This window comes from Podarcis erhardii, assembly GCF_964252035.2.
Source record: "Podarcis erhardii genome assembly, chromosome: 3".
Taxonomy (NCBI): Eukaryota; Metazoa; Chordata; class Lepidosauria; order Squamata; family Lacertidae; genus Podarcis; species Podarcis erhardii.
The window spans coordinates 61,611,110-61,634,723 of record NC_138507.1 but is presented as its reverse complement, the minus strand read 5'-3'; the positions used below and the strand labels follow the sequence as shown (position 1 = coordinate 61,634,723).

The following is a 23,614-nucleotide window of genomic DNA, read 5'->3' as shown; positions in this document are numbered from 1 at the left end:
AAAAAAATAAAAAATGGAGGTAATTTTGTCTGAATCTTGTCTTGTTACAAGATAAAGGTTTCTTGCTTGCTTTATAATTTGTAAATTGGTTTGTTGAGCCCGTCTTCTGATGGAACTATGATATTGCTCTCTAGATTCTTTCTTTTGAAGTTAGCATGATGTGGGTTTCCTAAAATAGGATGCCCTCTGAGATGTGGTTGTTCATGTGAGGATGAGGACACTTGGAAAATATACTTATGAAGATTCCTGACACAGCAGTTTATCTGTATGTCTATGTGATTATATTATGCAACATTTTGGTTTATCTGTGAAGGCTGTACAGTTCTCAAAGAATAATCTGCATTTACTTCATAGGATAATAATGTTCCTCAGAGTTTTCTTTTCCTCCTATCCAGAACCCCTGACATTTGGAGGAGTCTGGAGCAGTGCCCCAGATCATCACAGTGGTATATCTATGTTTGGCTATGGCTTGTCAAAACAGATAGAGCAAGCTGAGTTAGTCACAGGATATCTCAGCATCCTTCTGTCATAGCCTTGGCTCTCATAGCCCTGTCTGTTGCTTTATCTTAGTGTAGAAGGACAGTCTGGCCTGTTACACAACTGACATCTCCAGGGAGAAAGTATAGATGGTAGTGAGAACTGAAGAGAATCTTTCTCTCTCTCTCTCTCTCCCCTCCATCCCCAGTTAGTTCAATAGAAAACCAGGATTCCCCAGAGAGCTGGTTACAGACTCAATCGCACTAATCTAGTTCACCAGAAACAAGCAGAGCACAAGTGAGAGTGGCCAGTGAATTAGGTAGTATAAAATACAACCTGTACTAGCATAATAAATCCTAAGGTTCTCTGACCGCAGTTACACATTTCAGATACAAGAGCAACTGCTTGCTCTGGGCAACTTCTCACATTCTTTTTTGAAGACATGGGTGCAGTCTTTCGAAATCCCCTCTGTGCACACTGTACTTTATGTTTTGAGGATGAGAGTTGAAACTTTCCACTTTCTTAAGAATATCTAGGAAAAGGCCAACTGCTTCTCTCCAGCCCCATCTCCCAGTCACTACTGCCTACTTTAAATCAGGAAGGGGTTCTGTGGGATGCCAGAGGGCACGCTATATTGTCATTTAGGTAACCTGTGCCAAACAGGTAACTCATCCACCATATAATAATTGGAGAGGGTGGGGGAGCACAGAGAACAAAGATGTAGCTAGTTACTAGTAAAGCAGTGTATCTGTGTGAAACAGCTCTTCATTTTGAACTGGGGTCTTCTCTGAAAAGTCTGGCTTTGGGTAGGATTCTATAGAAATACAGAATAGCACTGAATGTTGTAATGGGAATATAACATTTTTTTAAAAAAAAAGTTTATAGCACCTGAGATAAGTTTGAAAGTGTGAGGGGAAGTTTTCCAGTGTCTACATAGCTCCGCTTTTCTCCCCAAGACCAAAAAAACCCAAAAATGTCTTGTGCAAAACAGGAAAAATTATACAAATCAGTTTAATTTTCACGAGTTACCAAGTTCAGATGTTCTACTCACAAAAGTTGGGTTGCCTAGATGCCAAAACTCAACTTGAAAAAGAAAAGGAAGGAGCAGCATATAGACAGCCCTGGATATAATGATGTCTGATTATTTGTGATGGTGACTAGAACGTTTGTTTGTATAAGGGAGAAGAATTGTGAAGGATTCGTATCCAGAAATGGTTCCAGAATTTACATGACTCCTTCCTAATAACGTTGCTATTGTAGTGCTGCAATATAAAATGCAGCTAAGCTATAATAAAAATCTAAAATTGTACTTGTATAACTTTTGAGAAATAAGTACATTCTCACCTGGTATAAACTGGCAAGATGGTGTTTGGTTTTTATCAAAAATGGTTGGTTTACTCCTGGATGATCTACATCATGTGCTGCAGCAGCTAGTAGTCCAAGCATGATGTCCAGAGGTGTGAGGAAGTTGGCAAGCTGCAACCATGCAAAAAATCAAGGTTAAATGAAATATGAGAGCTGTTGCTCACCATTCACAGTTAAGCGAACTCATGCCCATAAAACTGTTCAACTTTTATGACAATGCAGAGTAAGTTCACTATGACACTGATGAGGCCATAAAGGCTCTGAGTTTATATTGCAGCTCCACATTACTGATTTTTGCAGCAGCACACTTGGGGTGCTTCCAGGCTTTAGTCACATACTAGCAAATCCAGTTGTGCAATTAAGTTGATGTGGCATTCTAGCACAAAGAAAGCCCCTTCTTATAAAAATAAAAACCAGACCTTTTGCATAAAAGTAAGTGACAAGAAAAAGCCCTGGGAAGTGTGGGGTACCATTTGCTCAATGCAACATTTTACAACCTCCCTACAAACAAATCTGAATGCATGCTCAATAGGTAGCTGACAGTGTCTAACGTCACAAACTTTGTGTAAACAAACCAGGATGAATGCCTGGAAGTGACCTCAGTTGAAACAAATGATTGAGGTGCCAGCAATCAAAACAATGTTCAAATGGGGAGGTGGATGTTACGTGAAAATACCTTTTGAAAATCTGCCAAAGGATAATGCAGATACTAGTGATACCAGCCAAACCTCATGCACTGCTGCCACAATGACAGATATTAATGGTGAGTAAAAGTAGTGCATTGTAAAAAAGCGTTATTTTAGCAAATCTCAAAAGTCAGTGTAGCACCCTTTGATTTATGACGGGGGGGGGGGGGCGAGGCGGATCCAGCTGTTCTGTTGCTGGCTGGTATTCATGAATAATGTAGCTGTGAATAGCTTAACTGAGGGCTCTAAACAAATGGAAAAGGTTCTGCATAAGCAGAGTACATACCTACAGATATATTCATCAGCTGTTCTATTGATTTGGTGACACTGGATTTAAGATTGCCTTATAGGTCCTTCGTATATTCCAAGCAAAGGATATGCAGGTCTAAGATACTTTGGGTGCTAGTCAGCTATCTTTTACTCAGTGTGGACCCACTGAAACCCCCTCCCCTTGCAGCTTTCTTCATTTGAGCTTCATAATTTCTGTGTGTGTGTGTAATTTTGTTGTCATTTTTAAACAACTAAGAAACCGTGGCTGATCAACAGATCTGCCAGTAGATCCCAATCTATATTCTGCTTCACAGCAACTCAGTCAATCCACAAGCAAAAACCCCCAATATACATCTTGAGGAATGCATTTGTCTTTCATTAGTAGAATGGCATCAATATGTCCTATTGAGAAATTATCTTAACAATTCTTAGGAGGGAAGGAGTTTGGTTACCTTGGGCTCCTTTAGGTAGCAGTGCATAGCTTGGGTGACATCAGCAGCATGAACAGCATTGTGGTATGGGTTTTGACTATGGTAATCTTCTTGCACCATAACTAGAAATGAAAGAAGATAAACAATTGGTGTAGCCCTTAACAGTGCTAGAAGGCAAAGGGTTAAAGTGTCACTTATATTTTGAAGCATTCAAAAGTCGAGACCAACCAAAATGTCACAAAATAGTGAGCAAGCTTTTGAGTCCAAGAAAATTGAATTCTTCATCAGGCTGGATGTTAAGCAAACCAGAAGGGGGAGATGTTAAGCAGGAGTGGAAGTGAGAGGAAAGCTGGTTTGGCACTGAATTCATAATGCCTACATTGGTCAAAAGTTCATTTTTGTTGCATAGGCAGAATGGCTAAGGGTATAGGGATTGTCATGCAGAGTGCCAGCACTTCAGAATTTACCACTACACCACTGACTCTTACCCCAAAACATGATCATTCTTTGAATATGTGATTAAAATATGTTTGGTCATTTTGAAACTTTGGATTTATGTCTTGAATTCAACCCACTGAAGCTCTTTCTTAAAAAGAACCCAGTGGCCTGGCACGCTTACAAGACTGTCCCTTGGTGGAAGAAAAACGCACCCACATGCTAGAAAAGCTTCGCCAGACTTTTAAAGGCTTTGAAGCCTATTTTATAAATTGCCCTTTATTGTTCTTCATGAAAGCATGGATTCACAAGAAAAATAAATAGTATTTGTGGAGGATAGGGGGAGAATCTATGATTGCATAATTATATAATATTGCTTTTCTAAATGAATATTAATATGTTGGTACCTGCGTTTTCTGCTGCAAGAGATTAACACAGCTACTACCTATCTGGAAATGGCCTCAAAATATGATCCTCCAAAATCACCCCTGCACTAAGGCAGAGACCAGATATTCTGAATCTGGATTATCACTTAAAAACAACAACAACTTAGCATTTTAAGATTCCCTAGATAATATGTTTATTCCAGTTCTGGAATGGGTTAACTTTCCAACTTTACAGCTCTCCCCATTCCCATTATCATAAGAAATGAGAATTGTGCAGGTTTGCTGCTGAAGCTGAGCCTCCCATGTAACTGTTCAATTTCAACTTACCAAAGTCTGATAAAGGAAATGTCACACTAACCCACACTAAAGAAGAACATATTATACCAAGCAGAGGGCCTTCTCGGTGGTGGCGCCCGCCCTGTGGAACGCCCTCCCATCAGATGTCAAGGAAATAAGCAGCTATCCTATTTTTAAAAGACATCTGAAGGCAGCCCTGTTTAGGGAAGTTTTTAATATTTAATGCTGTATTGTTTTAAACACTCAATTGGGAGCCGCCCAGAGTAGTTGGGGAAACTCAGCCAGATGGGCAGGGTATAAATAATAAATTTATATTATTTATTTATTTATTTATTTATTTATTTATTTACTTACTTACTTACTTACTTACTTACTAGAGAGAGGGAAGAAGTACTTACCTAAGAATCTGTGTAATGTAACCATGTCTAACTGAAAATGGTGGATAAGCCCATGTACATTGAAGAGGTGGCACAGCAAGGTTACAAGGCTGTTTCCTGACGGAACAGAGAGACATGCATTAAGTGGATGAAAAAACCCCATACAGTGGTACCTCGGGTTAAGAACTTAATTCGTTCTGGAGGTCCGTTTTAGCTAATGGGGCCTCCCACTGCCGCTGCACCACCGCCATGTGATTTCTGTTCTCATCCTGAAGCAAAGTTCTTAACCTGAGGTATTATTTCTGGGTTAGCGGAGTCTGTAACCTGAAGCATCTATAACCCAAGGTATCACTGTATTTAGCAACCTTGTTAATTGTGTTACTGTCTTGTGCCGCTAGCGCTGTCCATGGATATGCAAGTTATTAGAATCATAAAATTGTAGAGTTGGAAGGGCCCTGAGGGTGATTTCAATAGAATGCAGCCTTCTATAATTCATAATGTCTTTGCTGGGGACCCAGATATGCAGGCTCCATAAGCCTGAAAACCATCCTTCTGCTTCTCAGTTATGTTAACACATAGTTACCCCAAAGGCAAGAGAATCCCTCTCGTAATGGTATTTTCAGAAGCGTCCCCCAAAATAAGGGCCATAGGACTGGAGGGGGCATAGCTTGGTGGGTAATCTAAATGGCTTGCCCAAACAAGATCCCCTGTTCATATCCTACCATCTCCAGTTAAAGACAGTGAGACTGCTGGTGGCAGTACTGGCTTGTGGTCCCACAATGTGCCTGTAGGGTAGATAGCAATTTTTTTGCAAATAGTTTGGTGTGGTGAACTGTCTTGTATTCACATTCAAAATTCCAAGGGGTTGTCTTCAACTACAGCCTTCTCAGAGTAAACCCGTTAAAATTAATGAATCAAAGTCAGTAGTGTCCATTAATGTAAATGGGTCTACGCTGAGTAGAACTAGCACTGAATATCCTCCTAAATGTCTAAAAGTTCTACAAATTCTGGAAACTAAAATGAATGGTTGCTATTTAAATTGCTCTGCTTCAAGAACTAGGAGGAGATAATAGCATATATATTTTTCAACCAAATAACATTGAAAAACAATTCCCAAGAAAATTGCATTGTAGTTTTCTTAAATTATTTGCAAGACAAATTCTGGGTTATAGCAGAAAATGGTCTGGATATGTTTTTTGTGTTGTTGTTTTTTTAAAAAACAAGATCTAGGCGATTGAGAGAAATGAGTATTTCTATGCTTCAAGGATGCCAGGAATAATGGTGTCAGTAGCCAAATCTCTACTGCCTTTTGACATCTCTTCAGCATACATATATTGTCAGCCTTTTCCCACAACCATGGGAGCTAGAAACTGGGCTCTTGAAAATGGATTGCATTTTTTCAGAAGTTTGCACATGCCACCAGATTCCGTATGGAACAGATTCTGCAATACATGATGTGACTGCAGCTATGCACACTGCACACTTCTAAACCCTTCCCTTCATTTAGGAAAACTGAGACATAGGTAAAAACTATGGCAATAAAAGATTTAAGGATGATGGAGAAACCTAAAGGCAATGATTAAGAATCAATGTTCTCTGAAAGGTATTTTATGCAACTTACCATTTGTCAAGCGGTCAAACAGGAAAATGTCAAAATCCCACATTCCCACTTTGGATAGCATATACTGGGAATATAAAAATAAAAGGCAGAATGTACAAAATAAGTATTGACAGATTTACGTGAAATCTTTTAAAATTTACTTTATAAATTATGGGGCTCATGGTTTCTGGGAAACTGCACGCCCTCATTTAAGAGATGTGGAAGTGGGCTGAATTTGCACAGTGGTAATGGAAATGCACTCTATATATGTTCAGAAGTAACCATCCCCTTTCACATGCTCTGGATATGAGCTCACAAATTATTATTTACTTTCTTATGTTTGCCCTGGCCTTTGACACCTGAGATATGTGCTTTCAGGACTCACCCTGGTCCTGTGATTGTAATCTGTTTTAACTGCATTTTGAATTTTATTTGTTGTAACCTGTCCCGGGTGAAGGGCAGGCGATATATTTAATAGCAACAAGGATAACAATAAATATTTAGATTTAATAATTAATAATAAACCTGAAATTATTATACTAATTTAAGAAAATATATATATTAGAAATAATTTAGTACATAAAATTGTACATTTATGACATTTGAAAGTGTAAGTACCTTTGTTTTAATTAAGTAATAGTTCAAATGTAGCCAGTTTTAGAGAGGAACCTGCATAGCGAACACTGCCATCCTATACATGTCTATGTTATTCTAAAGCAGCAATGCTGCAGCAAGCAAAGGCTCTAACAGCTCAGACAGCTGCTAGTGGCTGCAAAGCCAGACAGGGTGTGTGTGACTGCTGCCATGGAAACAAAGGGGCAGTCCATCCTTATTGAGCACAGGATATGAGCTCAGTGTGTGTCATATGACCTGTACAGGATGTACATGGGTGGAGTTTGGAGTTTCTCTCTGTTTGTTGAAGAGAGCAGACATCTTTACTGTATGGCTGCTAAAGACAGGAATAAAAGCATGTAGTTACATTTCTGTCTGTGTCTGATTCCCCTCCCTGGGGATATGCAGGGAGGAGGAGAAGGAGGAGAAGCAGTTGGTGTGTTTTTCTCACAGCCTGAGGAAAATCGCCGGAACGGACCTCGTGTGCATTCCTGCCGGGAGTCGCCAGAGGGAGGTCAAAGGAATTCAGCCGGTGCCTGGAGGCACATACCTCTGACCGAGCATGAATTCCAATAGTCTAATCCAGTCTCAGAAGCAAGCCCAAAATGAGCCTTACTCTCGGCTGATTGTGCATAAGATTGCAGTCTAAGACACCAACATATAGCTTAGTATTTATCAGTTGGGAAAACAGCACTGTAAACAAAACTAGGTTTTTATATGGAAAGCTCGTTATTGGAACTCACATTATTGGGGGCAGGGAGGAACTCAGAAAATGGGGTTGGGGAACCTATGGCCCTCCATTCATTTCTGGACTATTGCTCTCTTCATCCTTGATGGGAGCTGGAGTCTGACAATATCTGGATGGCCATAGTTTCACATCCCGGCTGTAGTGTAATTAACAACAATTTAGAAAATCAGCAAGACCATCTTATCTACCTGCAAACAAATCAGGACGAATGCTCAATAAACAGGTTCTCTAGAAGCACCCATAGAAACCGTAGAAAATTAGCTATGCTGAACTTGCTTTCTTTTTATCCCATTCCATCCAAGCAGATATATATCCTTGAAATAAGTTCTTAGCATAGCTCTAAATATATTTCTCTAAAAAGAACCAGCATCTTAAAGAACCGCAGCTTCTGCTTTCCACTTTCAGCTTCACAGACTTCAGAAATTTATTTATTTCATATATATTTTACATACTGCTTAACGCTAGAACCGTCTCTAAGTGGTTTAGAAAGAGAAATTGAAGGTTTGCCCAAGACTGAAATGAGCTTCTCAACTCTGTACCCTCCAACATTTCAGACAAAAACAGGGACACATTTCCAAAACCTCAACTGGTTGAAACTTCCTGACATAAGAATGTAAGAAGAGCCTTCTGGATCAGGCCAATGACCCATCTACTCCAGAATCCTGGTCTCACAGTGGCCAACCACTGTGGCCTGCATGAAAACCCACAAGCAGGATTTGAGCACAAGAACATGCTCCTTCCTGTGGTTTCCAGCAACCAGTATCAATTGAAAAGTTTGTTTGCTGAAATGCCTGCTCTCTGCTGTATTAATTTACACTGCAATACCTGGTCCAGTGCTGTTTTAGAAACCATGAAGGCAGGGGGAGCGCATCCCGTTTTGCCGCTTGAGGCAAAATAGGAGGTGCCACCTTTCCCTGCCCTTCCGTTCCCATACCTGTTGCGCCACTGGCACTCCTTCTTTGCATGCCCTTCTGCTTCTGCAGTTTGGGGTGAGATCTTACCCAAAACAATCAAGATCTTGCGCACTCACAAATCTTGCGTGATTACAGCTGAAATCAGTGGCACTTCTGCGGAGGCAGTGGGGCATCCATGGGACTGCTGCTTGAAGCATCCACAGCAGTGTGCCTAATGGCAGAGCCAGCTCTGCTTGAAGGTATGGCTTCTTTTCACAGAATCACAGAGTCGGAAGGGACCATGAGGATGATTAAAGATATAGTAGAATCAGGGTAACCAACATGGTGCCCCCCAGAGTCACACACTTTTGAGTTCTACAACTTGCAACATTCATAACTATTGACCATGTTGGCTAGGGCTGATAAGAGTTGTAGACCAACAACATATTGACCGCACCATGTTGACCACCTGTGTGCTACAACACACTTGGGTCATTTTCCCTCCCTCAGCAGTCCCCAAACCCTACCACACATTGTTCAGGAGGGGCTTCTGACCCACTGGAGAGGCATTTCAGGGGGTGCAAGTGGTTACAGGGGGAGGAGGGGGTGAGAAACATTCTTTCCATGAACTTCCTTATGTTAAATTATCTCAGGATCCAATTCTACATATCTAACATTCCTTCATGTTGAACTCAAGCAAATCTTCAGCTGATCTCTTTGTTACATTTAGAACAATAAGTCTTTAGTAGGGAGTTTGTTGGAGATGCCTCTTACCCTTGCTTGCCCAAGGTAGCCTTCATCCAGCAAGTACAGTGAAGCCTGTGGTACGATTCCACGCAGTAGCCTGGATGCATGGAAGTATCTCTGGAAGCTCAACAGTCTTTTTACCTTTTTCTTTGTTCCAGTTTCCCCTGAGTAAATGGTATCTGTGGAAAAATGACAGGTAAAAAGATCTTCACTAAACGAATAAGCAGGAACTCAATGAAGGCCAGATTTTGACTATGCTGAAAATGCAGAAGTACTAGGACCGTGGGGTTTTCTCTTCCAAACAGATATGTTTCTGCCACTATATTCTACTCTCCCAAGGGCAACAAGAAAACAAATTATAAACTGTCAAAGATATGGAGCATCAAAGCATGGATGCTTTAACATGTTCTACTGGAAAAACAAATATAAGGATAGAGTGAATTATTTAAGTGGGTTTTTCAGTGAAAAACAAAAAAGCAATGTGATTCAGAACACCTTGGACTTGCAACCAGCATGAATATTTGATAGAACAATGTTCTAGGGAATGCTGAGTAAACCATGCTGAGGGGAGCACTGGAAGATAGAAACAAAGCCAAATTTCAAACAGAATGAAACATCTGCAGTCATAACAGAAGTGTGAAAAATATCCTTAAAAATGCATGTTATATTTAAATAATGTAATGTAATGACTAAACACACATGACCAGATGGTATCTGGTACAAGATGCTCCATGATAATGTACAATTCATTATATTTTTATGTCTCCCAACTTACCTTGCATAGGCGATGTTCAGGTTGGGGCAATTGTCCTGGGCCTCGTACATGGAGGCACCCAAACAAACCAAGACAAACTTGGTTATGTTTCAGTGTTCATCATAAGCTATACTCCATTTATTGGGTCTGACTTCAAAAAGAGACATCTTCTCTTTTTGTCCCTTTGTTTGGCCTCCCCTCCTCTCTCAGACTTCCACGACTGAAGCGGCTTGACCCAGACAGTCTGAGAGACCAGTTCCCAAAGAATCTGCAATCAATTGTTTCTAACAGAGGCTGTGTGCATATTACTGACTTAAAATATAATGAGGTTATCTCTACCCTGGCTGTGTTTCAAACCACTTTCGTATTTATCAGTATGGTTTAATGTATTTCAAAGTCACCTATGTTGTAATATTCATTTACTGACTCACACTTGAGTGCATGAAAGGGTTAGCCTGCCCTGAGCTCAAGTTGCCAGTGTAGGTGAAGTTACTAGGCTTCCAGCAGCCTTTGCTTCCTCCCCTCTCTTTCTTTTCTTTCTCCTGCTTCCATCTCTGTTACAAGAGAGAAAACAATCTCTTCCAAACCTCTCTCTTCAACAAGCCACTGTCTGTTGATACAAGTGGAGGAGAGGGTGTGTTTATGTCTTCATCATATGACTTAACAGTTTCAAATCAGACTGAAGCTGGTATAGGGGGAAATGCATCAAAGTGCAGCATTTCCCAATAATCTACAGGATAGATATGGATTGTGGCTAATGTTCTGTGTTCACAGTCCATTGGTGGGAGCATACTGGGTGTGGAGTTAATGGAAGCAGGGATACAGCCTGACTTGTGCTTATTGGTCAGCAGTTGCCTCTGCTTGTGAGTTTCCTCTCTGAACAAGAAGTATGCTCCAAGCTTTCCAATCCAGTTCAGAAATTCCACTGAAGATTAGACAAAGACCCAATGATCACTATTAGAGAAGCCACTGTGTTTCTAGTCGACCACTGGACAGGAATTTATTCCACTGAAAACCTACTAAATTCAGTAGGAAAACCATCAAAATTAGCAACATCGTACTGGCCAAATTGGTTGATACCTGACAGCACATTAACTGCTGAATCTGCAAACAGATTAAGGTAAAGTACTGCAAACTTAGGTTTACTTCCACTGACTCTAGAGGGGCAGCAAATCATTCTGCAAATGCAATTGTATGATAAAACTGCATTGTGTCGCAGTAATAAATTTGACAATCGACCATCTAAAGAATTTTCAGATTGAGTGTCTTAACCTAGCTTCCTAAATCTTATCTGTAGTTTTATAGTAAGATACATTTCAAAGTGTAAAATTATGGCTGATTACAGAGTAAGTGAAAGGAAATAGCCATTCTTTCCCCCCGTTCCTCCTTAAGGAAAATGAATATAACCTGCAATAACAGAAAACCCTGTTTTTCATTTATCATCTTAATAGTTCATCCACTTTGTTCTCTCTCTTCCTTGTGTCAGCTGGAAAATCTCAATGTTATCATCAGAACACCCTTTCCTTAGAACAGAAGGTCAGGTAACAAATTAAGCAACTCACCGCTATATGTGTGTGTGTGTGCGGGCAAGTGTAAGACATATATGAAAAAGGATCAAGTAACTAGTCAGATTCTTGTACAAATATTGTCCAAGTAATATAAAAAAAATTTATGGAATTAGAAAAACAATCCTTTATTGTATTTGCAAGTTAACACTGGGACATTATTTTAGTGAATTAAAATATCTCAACAAGTTGATTTGGTTTTCTCAAAAAAAAAAAAAAAAAAAGGGAAGGGAAGAGTCTAACCTACTTTCAGCAATGGTTTCAACTAATTAAAATTTGAAAAAATAGATATTTTCACCATAACTGAAGTCCTTTGAGAATCCTACACGAGGATTCCATAACTATGTCCTGATTCATGGTATTCCAGCTTTACTTGTGCATCTTCTAGCTAAAAGTATCATCAAATACTTTAATATATGTCTAATCAGAAGTAAGCCTGATTAAATTTTATGAGACTTACTGCTTCTGCACCATACTTTTAAAGCACATTTCATTTCCCAAAGAATCCTGAGAACTTGTTAAGGAATCTTGGAATTGTATACTACAGTATCCAGGATCCCATTTGGGCATGAGGAAAGAAATGAGCTTTAAATGGATGGTGCATACACAGCCTTGCAGCCTAACTTAAGCAAATGAAATGATTTGTGTTATTGGGTTTGAAAATAAAATGCCATTTTACTAGTATTTGATTTGAACACACACACCAAGAAATCCAAAAGGTATGCTGGAGTTTTTGTGGATATTGTTTTTATGGTGTTCATGAGTGGGTGAGCTGAAAAATTCTCAAGCCACATCTAGATGGGTCTGATACCAGTATCAATTTCTGTGCTTTCAAAACCTGTAAGTCACATATGCAGTGCCCTTCAGCCTGTTTGATTCTTTACTAAGTCCATCTTGGTAGGCACCAGTCTGACACAGGCTGAACTTTCTATGGTGAGCATGGGGATGTCTCGGAGAAAAAAATGCAGTGGTGCCTCGCAAGACGAAAAGAATCCGTTCCGCGAGTCTCTTCGTCTAGCGGTTTTTTCGTCTTGAGAAGCAAGCCCATTGACGGCTTAGTGGATTAGCGCTATTAGCGGCTTTTAGCGGCTTAGCGGATAAGCAGATAAGCGGCTTAGCGGCTTAGAAAAAGGGGGGGGGGAGGAAAAAAACCCCCGCAGGAACTCGCAAGACATTTTCGTCTTGCGAAGCAAGCCCATAGGAAATTCGTTTTGCGAAGCACCTCCAAAATGGAAAACTCTTTCGTCTAGCGAGTTTTCAGTCTTGCGAGGCATTCGTCTTGCGGGGCACCACTGTGCCTTTCCCCAGGGCACTTTCCCCTCTCCAGCTGTGCATTAGTGCCTGACAGGGATTTCAAGAAACTGGTATCTGAGTGCACCAGACACTACATTTGAACACTATGATATTGGTTTGGAACACAGTATCAACTTTCATGGGGGTTACGTTCTGGTGATCACACCTAAAGCCAAAACTGCATATACAGTAGACAAAGCACTGGGTTCAATGGCAGGTGGGATGTCCAAAATATTACCCCCCTCCCAGATGTCTGCCCTATTTCTTCCCCACTTTCAATTTTTTTTTTTTTAAATTGCTAAGTGCATAAAGTTAAATGCTTGGAGGTTACAGACTCTGCCAAACTTGGGAGAGAGAGAGAGGGAGAGAGAACGTGCTCTAAAGTAGACAGATGAGCCACAAGTCAAGTTCAAAGTATACAGTTCACTATACTTGAGCCAGGGTTACCTAAAGACATTTCGGTGCTTGAAGCAAAATCTCCAAGTGGTGTCTCCCCCAAGCCCCAAGCTAACTTCTATGAAGGAAGAAAGTTCAGAGAATGAAAATATAACCCAAGAATACTAACTGTACTTGTATAGTTGTTGGTCAAAGGAAATCTGCATCCTAGTGTTAATATTTTTAGATATGAAAGTGACTTTCACTGGACAATCTTGTGTAATTTGTCCTAATGAACAATAAGAGATGTAGGTCTCATTATCAATCACTTATAGGTGTTAATAATGAAGTATATTAATATGGTTCATAGTCCATTTCTTTGGCTGTAGTTCTAGGTGCTTAATAACAAATGCCCCATTAGGAACATAACAGGTTATTGGTTTGTGAGGCTTTTAATTCTTGCTTTTATTATGTATTTGGTGTTTTTAACTTGCATTTGTATGTTGTGAACCGCTTTGAGATCTATGGAAGAAGGGTGGTATAAGCAAGCAAGCAAGCAAGCAAGCAAGCAAACAAGGAAAAGCACCCCCCCCCCCCAGTTCTCTGGGATTCACTCGCCCCCCCTGCCACTGTACCACATGGAATTCCCTCTTGTTCTTAATTAAGGCAATCAAGAAATATGTGCTGTATCAGTCATTGACAGATTGCATCCTAAGATAATGAAAGCCAATTTTAATCACTACACATGAGTCACTGAAAAGATTTGGTTCAGTGATTCACTGAGCAACTTAGTCAATCGGAGGATTAAATTATTGCTGCCTTACCAGGAAAATCTGTTTGGAAATCCAAGCTGGGCTAAGCTCCAGTAAAATGGGGGGAAAGGATGCAATAAACATCTGATAACAGAAGCGCTATAAATAAATGTGAAATTTACCCTTCATACTATACAGATAACCTGTTCTTCTACAGATGGCCATGTTTAATTACACACACACATCAGAACTCGCACAGTTCAGATGAAGGAAAGCATTTTAAGTTATGTTCAATAGGATTTTAGAGTGCTTAACTGTGGCTTGATAGTGGCCCATACCACAAGCAGAAATTCCACCAAGTGAAAGGAACATTGAGCTAAAACCATAAATCTTCATGAGTTGCAAAATTCAGGATTACATATTCTAGAAAACTCCCAGGCCTCAAAGAAAACAAGCCCCACCTGAAATCCCAAGTGGAAACAGCACACCTGATCCAGCACGTTATGCAGGTACAGGATTCTTCATCACATAACAGCCCTTTGCTTGTATGTCTAGCTTCCTATTTGACACATAAGGAAGATGGAGGGGAAACTCCCTAGGATACTTTCTAAGGGCTCATCCACCACATCTGCTTGTCCTGTGCCTAGAAAGCATGGGTCCAAGCAGTCTCCCCCTTGCCCCACTCTTTTCTCAGGGAAAACCCACTCTTTAGCTCTAAACTGGAGGAAATGGCAACCCACAGAAAACCTGGTTGCCATTTGCTCTGATTGAGTGCTAGAGAGCAGTTTTCCCTGGGGGGAAGCTGTGGGACAAAAGGAAATGTGGTTAAATAGAGTTTCCATATGTGCCTCTGATTTTATTTCTTCAACAGCAGGCAAGGTAGTGTGTACTGGCTTGTTCTCTTATCTGTCCATGAATTCTAGCCTCTGGGAACATCCAGAACTGAGTAAGCAGTTTTCACCTGATGCCGCAGCTAAGGTAAAATAATTTATGAATGTGAAATTTAATTTATGACTTTGATCATAATTATTAGACTTGTGGTACAACAAGTTAAATAGTGCATTTAAAAAAGCCCCTCTGCCCACAAATCCACTTTCCGATAAGTGATCACTTACTGTTGAGAAGGCGGAAGTCTATGAATGGGTAGGAACCACGTCGCTCAGAGAGAACCCCTGTCTGACCTCTCAGCCGTGCATCTCCTGCAAAACATAATTATTCAGCCAAGATTAGAGACACATTTTCTTCCAAGTGAATGTTGAGATACCTTATTAAGCCACGAGATTAATGGTAGCAAAGGAAAATGTCTACGAAGCCAAGTTTGATTTGATATAGTAAACTGGGTTTACTATACCTGGGGGGAGGGGTGGTCTTTTCTCAGCTTAGGGTCTGTATTTTCTTGTGGTTAGCCATCCAGTTAAAAGTAAAAAAAAAGTCAAAGTAATGAAGTCTACAGCCATCTGTGCACATTTGATGTTCCTATGCTGTTCCTACTGCTCGTGGAATCTGCACTGATCTTTTTTTTGGAGAGTGAGAGGAGGAAGTGGCCAGTGAACTATAATATGGCTGCATACACCTTATAAGCTTAAAACACAGGTCATTCCTTTTCTCAGTTTGGACTGAAGTTGGTTTGGGGGGGAACTCATCAGATTGGTATTTTGTATGGATAGATACAGAATAGCTATGTATTCTGTGTTACATTGTGTGTACACATCTTCTCAGAATAGCAGAGGGAGCACTGGATGCAGAGTAAACAAGAATGTGTACACAGCCTAAGACACACACATCCTTTATGCTAACGGATTTTTCAGCACACTCACAAGAAACAAGTCTTTTGCAAGTTTCATGTAAGTTAATGGAAATTGGGCAATAAATAGCTAATTGACAATACAGTGACAGAGTCCAAGAAATGTGAGTCATTTCCTTCTTATGGAGTAATTCAAGACTTCCATATCCCTGGAAATCCATATTTGTATCTGTATCTGGTTAGCAAAACAAGCACATACTGGAAACAATTATAGTAGTCCTCGCCTATAGGTCTTGACTCTTGCTCATTGATTACTTCATCAAAAATAGTGAACATATCAATTGATTTCATGTATCTCTAGGCTGATTTGAAATGTCTAATCTTCATTTAATTAAAAATACATGGGGTGAAATAGTGTAAAATTATCATTGAAGATCTGCAAGCAAGAGCATATACAGTGGTTCCTCGGGTTACAGACGCTTCAGGTTACAGACACTTCACGTTACAGACTCCGCTAACCTAGAAATAGTACCTTGGGTTAAGAACTTTGCTTCAGGATGAGAACAGAAATCGTGCTCCGGCGGCATGGCAGCAGCAAGAGGCCCCATTAGCTAAAGTGTCTCAGGTTAAGAATGGTTTCAGGTTAAGAACGGACCTCCAGAACGAATTAAGTACGTAACCAGAGGTACCACTGTATTTGTGGCATTTCTAATACAAGGATCTTTCCTGGGCAATTAACATGCATTTTAAATACCAATATTTCTTTATTTAATTTTTTAAAATCCCATTCTTCTCCCCAAAAGGCTCCCAAGGTGACTTACAGATTATTATTAAAAACAAAAAACAAAAAAAAGCCAGAGGCTTACCATTTAAAAGACATGGCACAAAAGGAAAAGAGGGGAGGAGGAAGAAGGAAAAGGCAAACTTAGGCACCAATCTTTAAAGTTACATTTCTTATAAAGACTGGCTCATAATATGTTTAAAGGCATTTCTCAAAACATGAGCTTAAAAAGAAAAAATATTACTCTGAAATTAGTACTATTGGAACCAGAGTTTTGCATAATAAGTTGTTCCATTAGTACATTTCCCCATGTGTATCAGTTGCTGGTTCAGGAACAACAGACGTAAATCAAATGGACATCCAAGCAGAACCAAATTAAGACATTTAGAAGCCCTAAGCACTGAAAAGATTATTGTGTCCGCCACATGTAATTCAAAATAAAAGCAATACTAAACCGTAAAATAAAATTTTAAAATAAAAAGAAATAAAACAGAACACAGATTTATTGCGACACATGACAGGACTTGGTTTCCTCACATTATTTTGACCTACATTACTAGGCAGGAGTAAGTAGTAAAAAGAAAACAGAAAAATGGGGGGAAGAGTGTGGAGTGGATGGTTAGGAAGTCTAAGTTCTGATGTTCACAGCCTGGTGCAACAAGTCACATGTAAACAACTTTTAAAGTGTTAATGCATTTGGATCTGGTCCACTGTTTCTTGCGCCTTCTCCTTGGGGCAGGTTACCATGAAGTACCTCCATCAGAATCTTGGGTACTTACTGCAAGACTTTGGAAAACGTTTCTTTCTCAAGTCTAGGAGTTAACAGCAAGGAGACTAATGCATGCATGAGGGCAGAAACAGGGTGAACAGGTGCATGTGTGCCAGCCCTGCCCCCTCCACATCAACCCCAACCTTCCCACACACAAAAATGTGTTCACATGCTGAGATTAAACCCTTTCACCTAGATAGTGCACCTGCTATTGGGGAATTCATTTTTCATCACTTCGATAATTACATTTATCACTGGCATATTTGATTACCCGCCCACTCTTCCTGATATGTAGTTGAAGTAGTGTCATAGGAGTGTATTGGCTAGTGCCGAGGACATCACTGACAAAAAGCAGCGCCTCCCATGCTCGATAAAACAGATTATCTTAATCTGCAGACACTGTTGTCTTCTTCAGAGGCTCAGCTGAGGAATACTAGTTTCTCCTGTTCTTTTTATTTTTTTAGTTTATAAGAGCTCACTCTACTTTCTTCATTTCTGGAATACATAACTTCCATGTTTACAAAAACAAAACAAAACCCTAACAACCTGGCAAAAGAACAATCTGCCCACACCATGCTGCGAATTTCTGTGTGCCTGTTGTGTGACCCCAGTGACCACAGGCTGTGTGTATATAGAAAAGTGCTGAGTGTAAATCACATGCTGAGTACTTGCAAAAGTTACAGGCCAGGTAAAGATTATTTACCATAGGAGACATTTCCAATAGCAACTCCATGGCAACTGTAACGTATGTTCTACCCTTAAGATTTCGGAGGTTTGATAGTAGCATCATTAATTGCAGGAATCGGCACATGCATTTTAGGCTTTCTTGCATGCATTCCACCTTCCTGCCTAATTTCTTCAAAACCAAAGCAGAATGGGTGTTACATTTTTCTTTTAACTTCATCTTCTCTTAAAAAGAAAGGATTCTGTAGAAAAGAAACAGAAAACTATAATCTTGAAAAACTAGAGTTGCTCCAGCCTCTTTGCACCACGAAGAAAAATAATCATAGCAAAGAGAAATGGAAAAAGGGCTGTCTCTTTTCTGCTTGTTGAAGCTGAAGTCAAAAGATATCACTCAGGAATGTTCAGTGTTACAAACAGCTACTTGTCTGTCAGAGCCAATGGCTGGGGCAGCTGCTGGTTCTCCCAAAGGAGACGTTCCTCAGATTAATCTGTTGCCCACTTCGCTTCTTACTTTGTCTGTGTTTAACAAAAGTCTGTGTTAGGTAACACTTTTTGTTTTTAATATGGCTTATTATGTAACTGTCAGCGAGTGTGGGTGCTCTGATGACAGCTTACTGTTAATGGAACATCAGTTTAAGTGACCAAAAACAAGCAGCTGGCTATAGCTAAAGCATCAAGGTCAATGTGGGATGTAGAGAAGAAAGCAAGACAAGACTGGGACATGGCTGGTACCAGCACCAGTTAAGAGCAGGGCTGTAGACCAAAAAAAACATATTGAGCTGGATAGTCGACATATATGCAATGCTGAGGAGCATGGGGCTACTCCAAACATCTGCAATTCATGGGTGTGCAATACCACACTTGTTACAGAAAACAGACTGAAATGGTTATCCTATAAAAGTCTGTGAGTGTGCAAAGAAACACTGAGAACTAAGGTTGCAATCATAACCCCACTTACCTGAGAGTAAGCCCCATTAAATTCAACAGGACTTAATTCGGAGCAGACATGGCTAGGATTATGCTGTAAGGAACAACTGACGTGATCTATCATGATATTTGTGCAACAGCAACCTGTTCCCCCTCCCTCACGTTTTTAATGAGATTCACAAACCCAACCCCAGACAGGCCCATTTAGCCTTCTAAAACCTCCGGAAAGGTAAAAGTCCAGGCTTCCTCCCTTGCAGTGCCCTATAATCTTAGCATAACTTCAAGAGCACATTAAGAACATAAGAGCCCTACCGGATCAGTCCAAATGCCCATCTAGTGCCGCATCCTGTTGGGTATATTGCATTTGGAAAAAACAATTCACTTTAGTTTTTGAAAAACAGTTTTTGAAAAACAAACCTTGCAGGTATCAAGATCAATTGCATTGCTGTGCAGATTCAAAAGCTAATGAGCATAACTCAACTGTCCTTTAATGCCATTGCTGCATTTTACCACGTTGCAGACCACAAGGGTTATCACATTCTACAGCTTATTCCCTGAACCAATGATTAGCAGAATAAAAAAATGAAAAATGCCAGATAATATATGGAATTTAGCTTCTGAGTTAGAAGAATTTAAATTACCCTATACAGGGTGTTGTTGTTGTTTTTAAAGTGCACAGTGCATGCAGTCTGATATAACTAAACCCACTTAGCAACATATAATGCATTGTGTTACTATGGCAACCCGATAGCCAGGGCCTTCATTAATATTTCTAACAAGTTTCATTACGATAATGTGTTTTATTAATTATGTAAATACTAGTTGATGAGTGTTTGGTTGCCTTTGTAAAATTCCTTTCACCAGAGGAGCAGCGTTCACATGTACATATTGATGCAGAGAACTGAACTGGGAATTAAGCTTTTTCATTAAAGCATGCTCACCACTGCCAATTTTATTTTGACGGAAAAGAAGCTGTAGGGTCCCAGGATTCTGGATCTGACCTTCCACCAATTTCTTAGCAACTCCCCCTCCCTTTGCTCCTACTTGTGTTCAAAGGTCTGTAGTAAACACTATGCATAGGAAGCTCCCCCATCTATGACATGTCTCGGATTCATGACTTGCCATCAATTGGAGGATGCCAATTGTTTTCAGCTTACTAAGTCCTAGAAGTAGAAACAGCAACTCGTGGATTTCCAATGAAGCTGAATGTTGGAAGATTCAAGACAGATAAAAGTAAGCACTTCTTCATGCAGAGCCCAGCTATACTATGAAACTCATTTGCATAGGTGGCAGCGATGGCACCAACCTGGATGGCTTTAAAAGAGGATTGGACCAATTCACGGAGGAGAGGGCTATTGATGGCTACTAGCCATGAGACCTATGTTCTGTCTCCACAGTTGGAGGCAGCAATGCTTCTGAATGCCAGTTGCTGTAAACAGCTGGAGGGGAGAAGGCTCTTGTGCTCAAATCCTGCTTGCTGGTTTCCCCCATGCATCTGGTCAGCCACTGTGAGAAAAGGATGCTGGACCAAACAGGCCATTGGCCTGATCCAGCAAGCTCTTCTTATGTTCTTAACAACAACACAATCTAGCACACCAGGCAGAAAAGGTTATTGCTCATATCTTATGTGCTCTGTTAGTTCTCTGTTGTGGTGGTGGTGGGAAATTTATTTGCATACACAGTAGCTTTCAAAAATCCGATCCTTTATGTGCTTTTGCTTGCAAGGAGTTGCTCTTATTAAAAAGGCATTCCCTTCAACAATCCGGAGTGATACAGCCCCAATTTGCCACTTCATTATTCGGCTGCATATGTAGACTAGACTAATTTTCACTAGCTTGTTTGCAAAGCCTAGCTCATTGTTTCTTTAAGCACTTCAGTGTTGTGGTAGGCACCACTTGGTAATTAGTGTGTGCTACTGTAATAACTTATTTGCAAACACAATATAGCAGAATCAAACCATTAACTTTCACAATTTTAAACAACTGTGCCCTTTCCAATTGCCTGAAATATCTGTGACTATTTCTTGCAAATGATGAACAAATTTCCAATTAAGAACAGACTTGCAGATCATTTATAGCTCTCAGCAAATGCATGTCCTTTGTCTGTGCTCATGGATTTAATGAGTCACACTGCATGCATTTTGTTTTATGATTGTGCAATTGATGTAATATGTACATAGTAATTTGTGAATTTTATTGAAGATACAATTGGACCTTCTTTGTTTTTCAATTATTTTAAAGCACAGCCTGGCCAAAATCACACATGAGCTTCAGCTGGGATCAGTGCTTTACTTATAGAAAAAATGGTGCCAGTACTATGTACCCTTGAGTACACCCCCCAAAAGCACTGGTTGGGATTCTCTTTCCAATGCATTTCATGGGCTTTCTTCACTTTAACTGTAAGCAGCTCCCATCCAACTAGTGTAGAATAAAAGAGCCTTCTACTTCCCAAGACTGTGGTGTATACAGCTCTATAGCTAAATCCAGATGCATGGGGGCTTATTTCCCTAGCATTCCCCCCCTCATTCCTCCCTACCCCCCTTCTTTGCATGAGATGCCAACTAATGCATCCCAATGCCAAGTAGCTGCTGTAACATCTGGCTCATGGGCAGCTTCTCCTGCCAGATGTGTTACAATAACCATTGAAACCGATCCTGCTGGAAATTTAGCCAGGCTGTCTTTGATTGTCTTTATTCTGACAAATGCCACCTGCTTTGGGGGATGTTCTTTGTTTTAAAAGGCTTATGCTGTGCTCTTGAACATCTCCAATATTCTAGATTGGACGCCCTATTTGTATCACAGGCATTTCTGGTTTTGTTTTGGGAAAACTCAAATGACATGCTCAAATTGGCAAAATTTGAATATTTAGGTTGCAAGTCTTGGATTTCTGGCAGGACTCTAAACATTTGGGCAATGGGGAAAGGAAGACAAGCATGTCTTCAGAAAATCCAGTAGCAGCATGAGAGCCATTTTGCCTCTAGTGACAAGGAATTAAAATGTAAGCAATGAACAGGCTCTTAGTATTGTGTGGAAGTTTTCATTTATTAATATGCCAAGCTGTATCACAGTTCCCCAAAACACACCTATAGAGAGGTTTCTTTAAATGTGCAATTTTATTTCAATTTAACAAATTATAAACTGTAGAATTCATCTGCTAAAATGTTCTTACTAGTGAATAGCTGTATGCAGATAGCACAACTTCCTGTATAGTTCTCAAAAGTTTTTCTCTGTGACCATGAAGGCTAAATAATAATAATACGTATAATATGTTTAGGATTCTGTATTTCACATACTTTGCTTGGATCCTAAGATGTGGACGGAAGGAAATTCACAGAAGAAAAGTTTCCCACACCTCCTCTGCCCCCTGAAAAATCTCTCCGAAGGTTGTAGTCCAGGCCTTTAAATTACAAATATCTGTATTAACCAAATAATTGTTTTTAAGAATTCATTTAGAAAGGTCCTAGCTGTGCCCTTCAATTCCCCAAACTCTTCTTCAAGTCATATTTGAAAACATAAAGAGCAGGACGTTTCAGGAACTGGGTTGTGTGATGCAGGCTCAGTTTTCCCCTTCCCCAAACCTTTCTGAATTTCCAAACAGAGTAATCCCAGGGGGACAAGTCTTTTGACCAACTTTGGCCAAAAACATCACAAAGAAAGTGGCCCCTAAATTGAAATATCCTCATCCTATTCATACAAAGGAAAATGCCCCCCTCCCTTCTGCTGCCCTCACTGTCAATGTTTCCTAAGATATAGTTACAGATAAGATATAGTTACAGATCCTAAGATATAGGTTAAAGCTGAAAAATCAGTGAGGATATTTATTTTGGCAGGAAAGTCCTATAATCGTGCCTCTGTATTTTGTTTCTTTCTAGGCAGCAAATCTTTATATAGAGAGAAGAGGGGGAGTTTGGATGTTTATGCAAAACAGATGGTTAATCTAAAACTTCTAGATGAAAACATTTTACAGATCTTGAAGTAATATACCAATAGTGGCTCCCATACTAGTTCTGTCAAATCACAACCTTGAGTCTTTGGGAACAAAGGCATATGACTGTGTAATATTGAATGAAATTGTAGAAATATGTGGTTTCTCATTGTATATATTTTAGCATGTGTAAACTTGTAGGAAATACTGCACAGAGCTCTTTCCTCCCAGGCACATAAACTCATTTTGTAGCTCAGTGTGATAGTGTACAGGCTTCTCTGAAATGCAACTTTTGCATCTTAGAAGGAGGTAAATAAGAAAGGCTTACTTATTCATTCATTCATTTACCCTGCCATAAATCAATGTGAATACAGGGGGTCAAAATTTTCTGAATTTTTATTTATCTTATTTATATAATCCCTCCTTGATCAGGAGAAAGAGAGAGAACATGCTGCAAGCCAAGTAGTGCCTTGAAGTGAATGTGCCTTGGAGCGCTATTTAAGGTATAAGTGTTATAAATACACATTTATAAAATAAAAAGGCTATGAAGTTGACTTTCCTCCCCCTTCCTCCCTGTAGCAGCCCACCAAAGTGGTCACATGGCAGAATGCTGAGAAATTTCAATCATTTGGTCCCAAGAGTAGAAAGAATATAGCAAGAAAAGTTCATGATCCTCCTGCTTTTTGCCATGTATCAAAAATTCAATTCAATTTTCAATTAAA

The 23,614-nt window shown here is 39.9% G+C and overlaps 1 protein-coding gene across 4 annotated transcripts in view; it reads right to left on the bottom strand.

The window, feature by feature from the left end:
* The window catches only part of PDE7B (phosphodiesterase 7B), a 170,719-nt gene that overhangs the window by 15,645 nt on the left and 131,460 nt on the right, over window positions 1-23,614 (bottom strand). For all 4 annotated transcript variants that reach the window (XM_081855342.1, XM_081855343.1, XM_081855340.1 and 1 more), the window contains 6 exons: window positions 15,179-15,262; window positions 9,352-9,503; window positions 6,346-6,409; window positions 4,746-4,841; window positions 3,251-3,351; window positions 1,822-1,953 (listed from right to left, as the gene is read on the bottom strand). In XM_081855342.1, coding sequence (XP_081711468.1) covers window positions 1,822-1,953; window positions 3,251-3,351; window positions 4,746-4,841; window positions 6,346-6,409; window positions 9,352-9,503; window positions 15,179-15,262 — 629 coding nt within the window. The remainder of the gene's footprint in view (window positions 1-1,821; window positions 1,954-3,250; window positions 3,352-4,745; window positions 4,842-6,345; window positions 6,410-9,351; window positions 9,504-15,178; window positions 15,263-23,614) is intronic.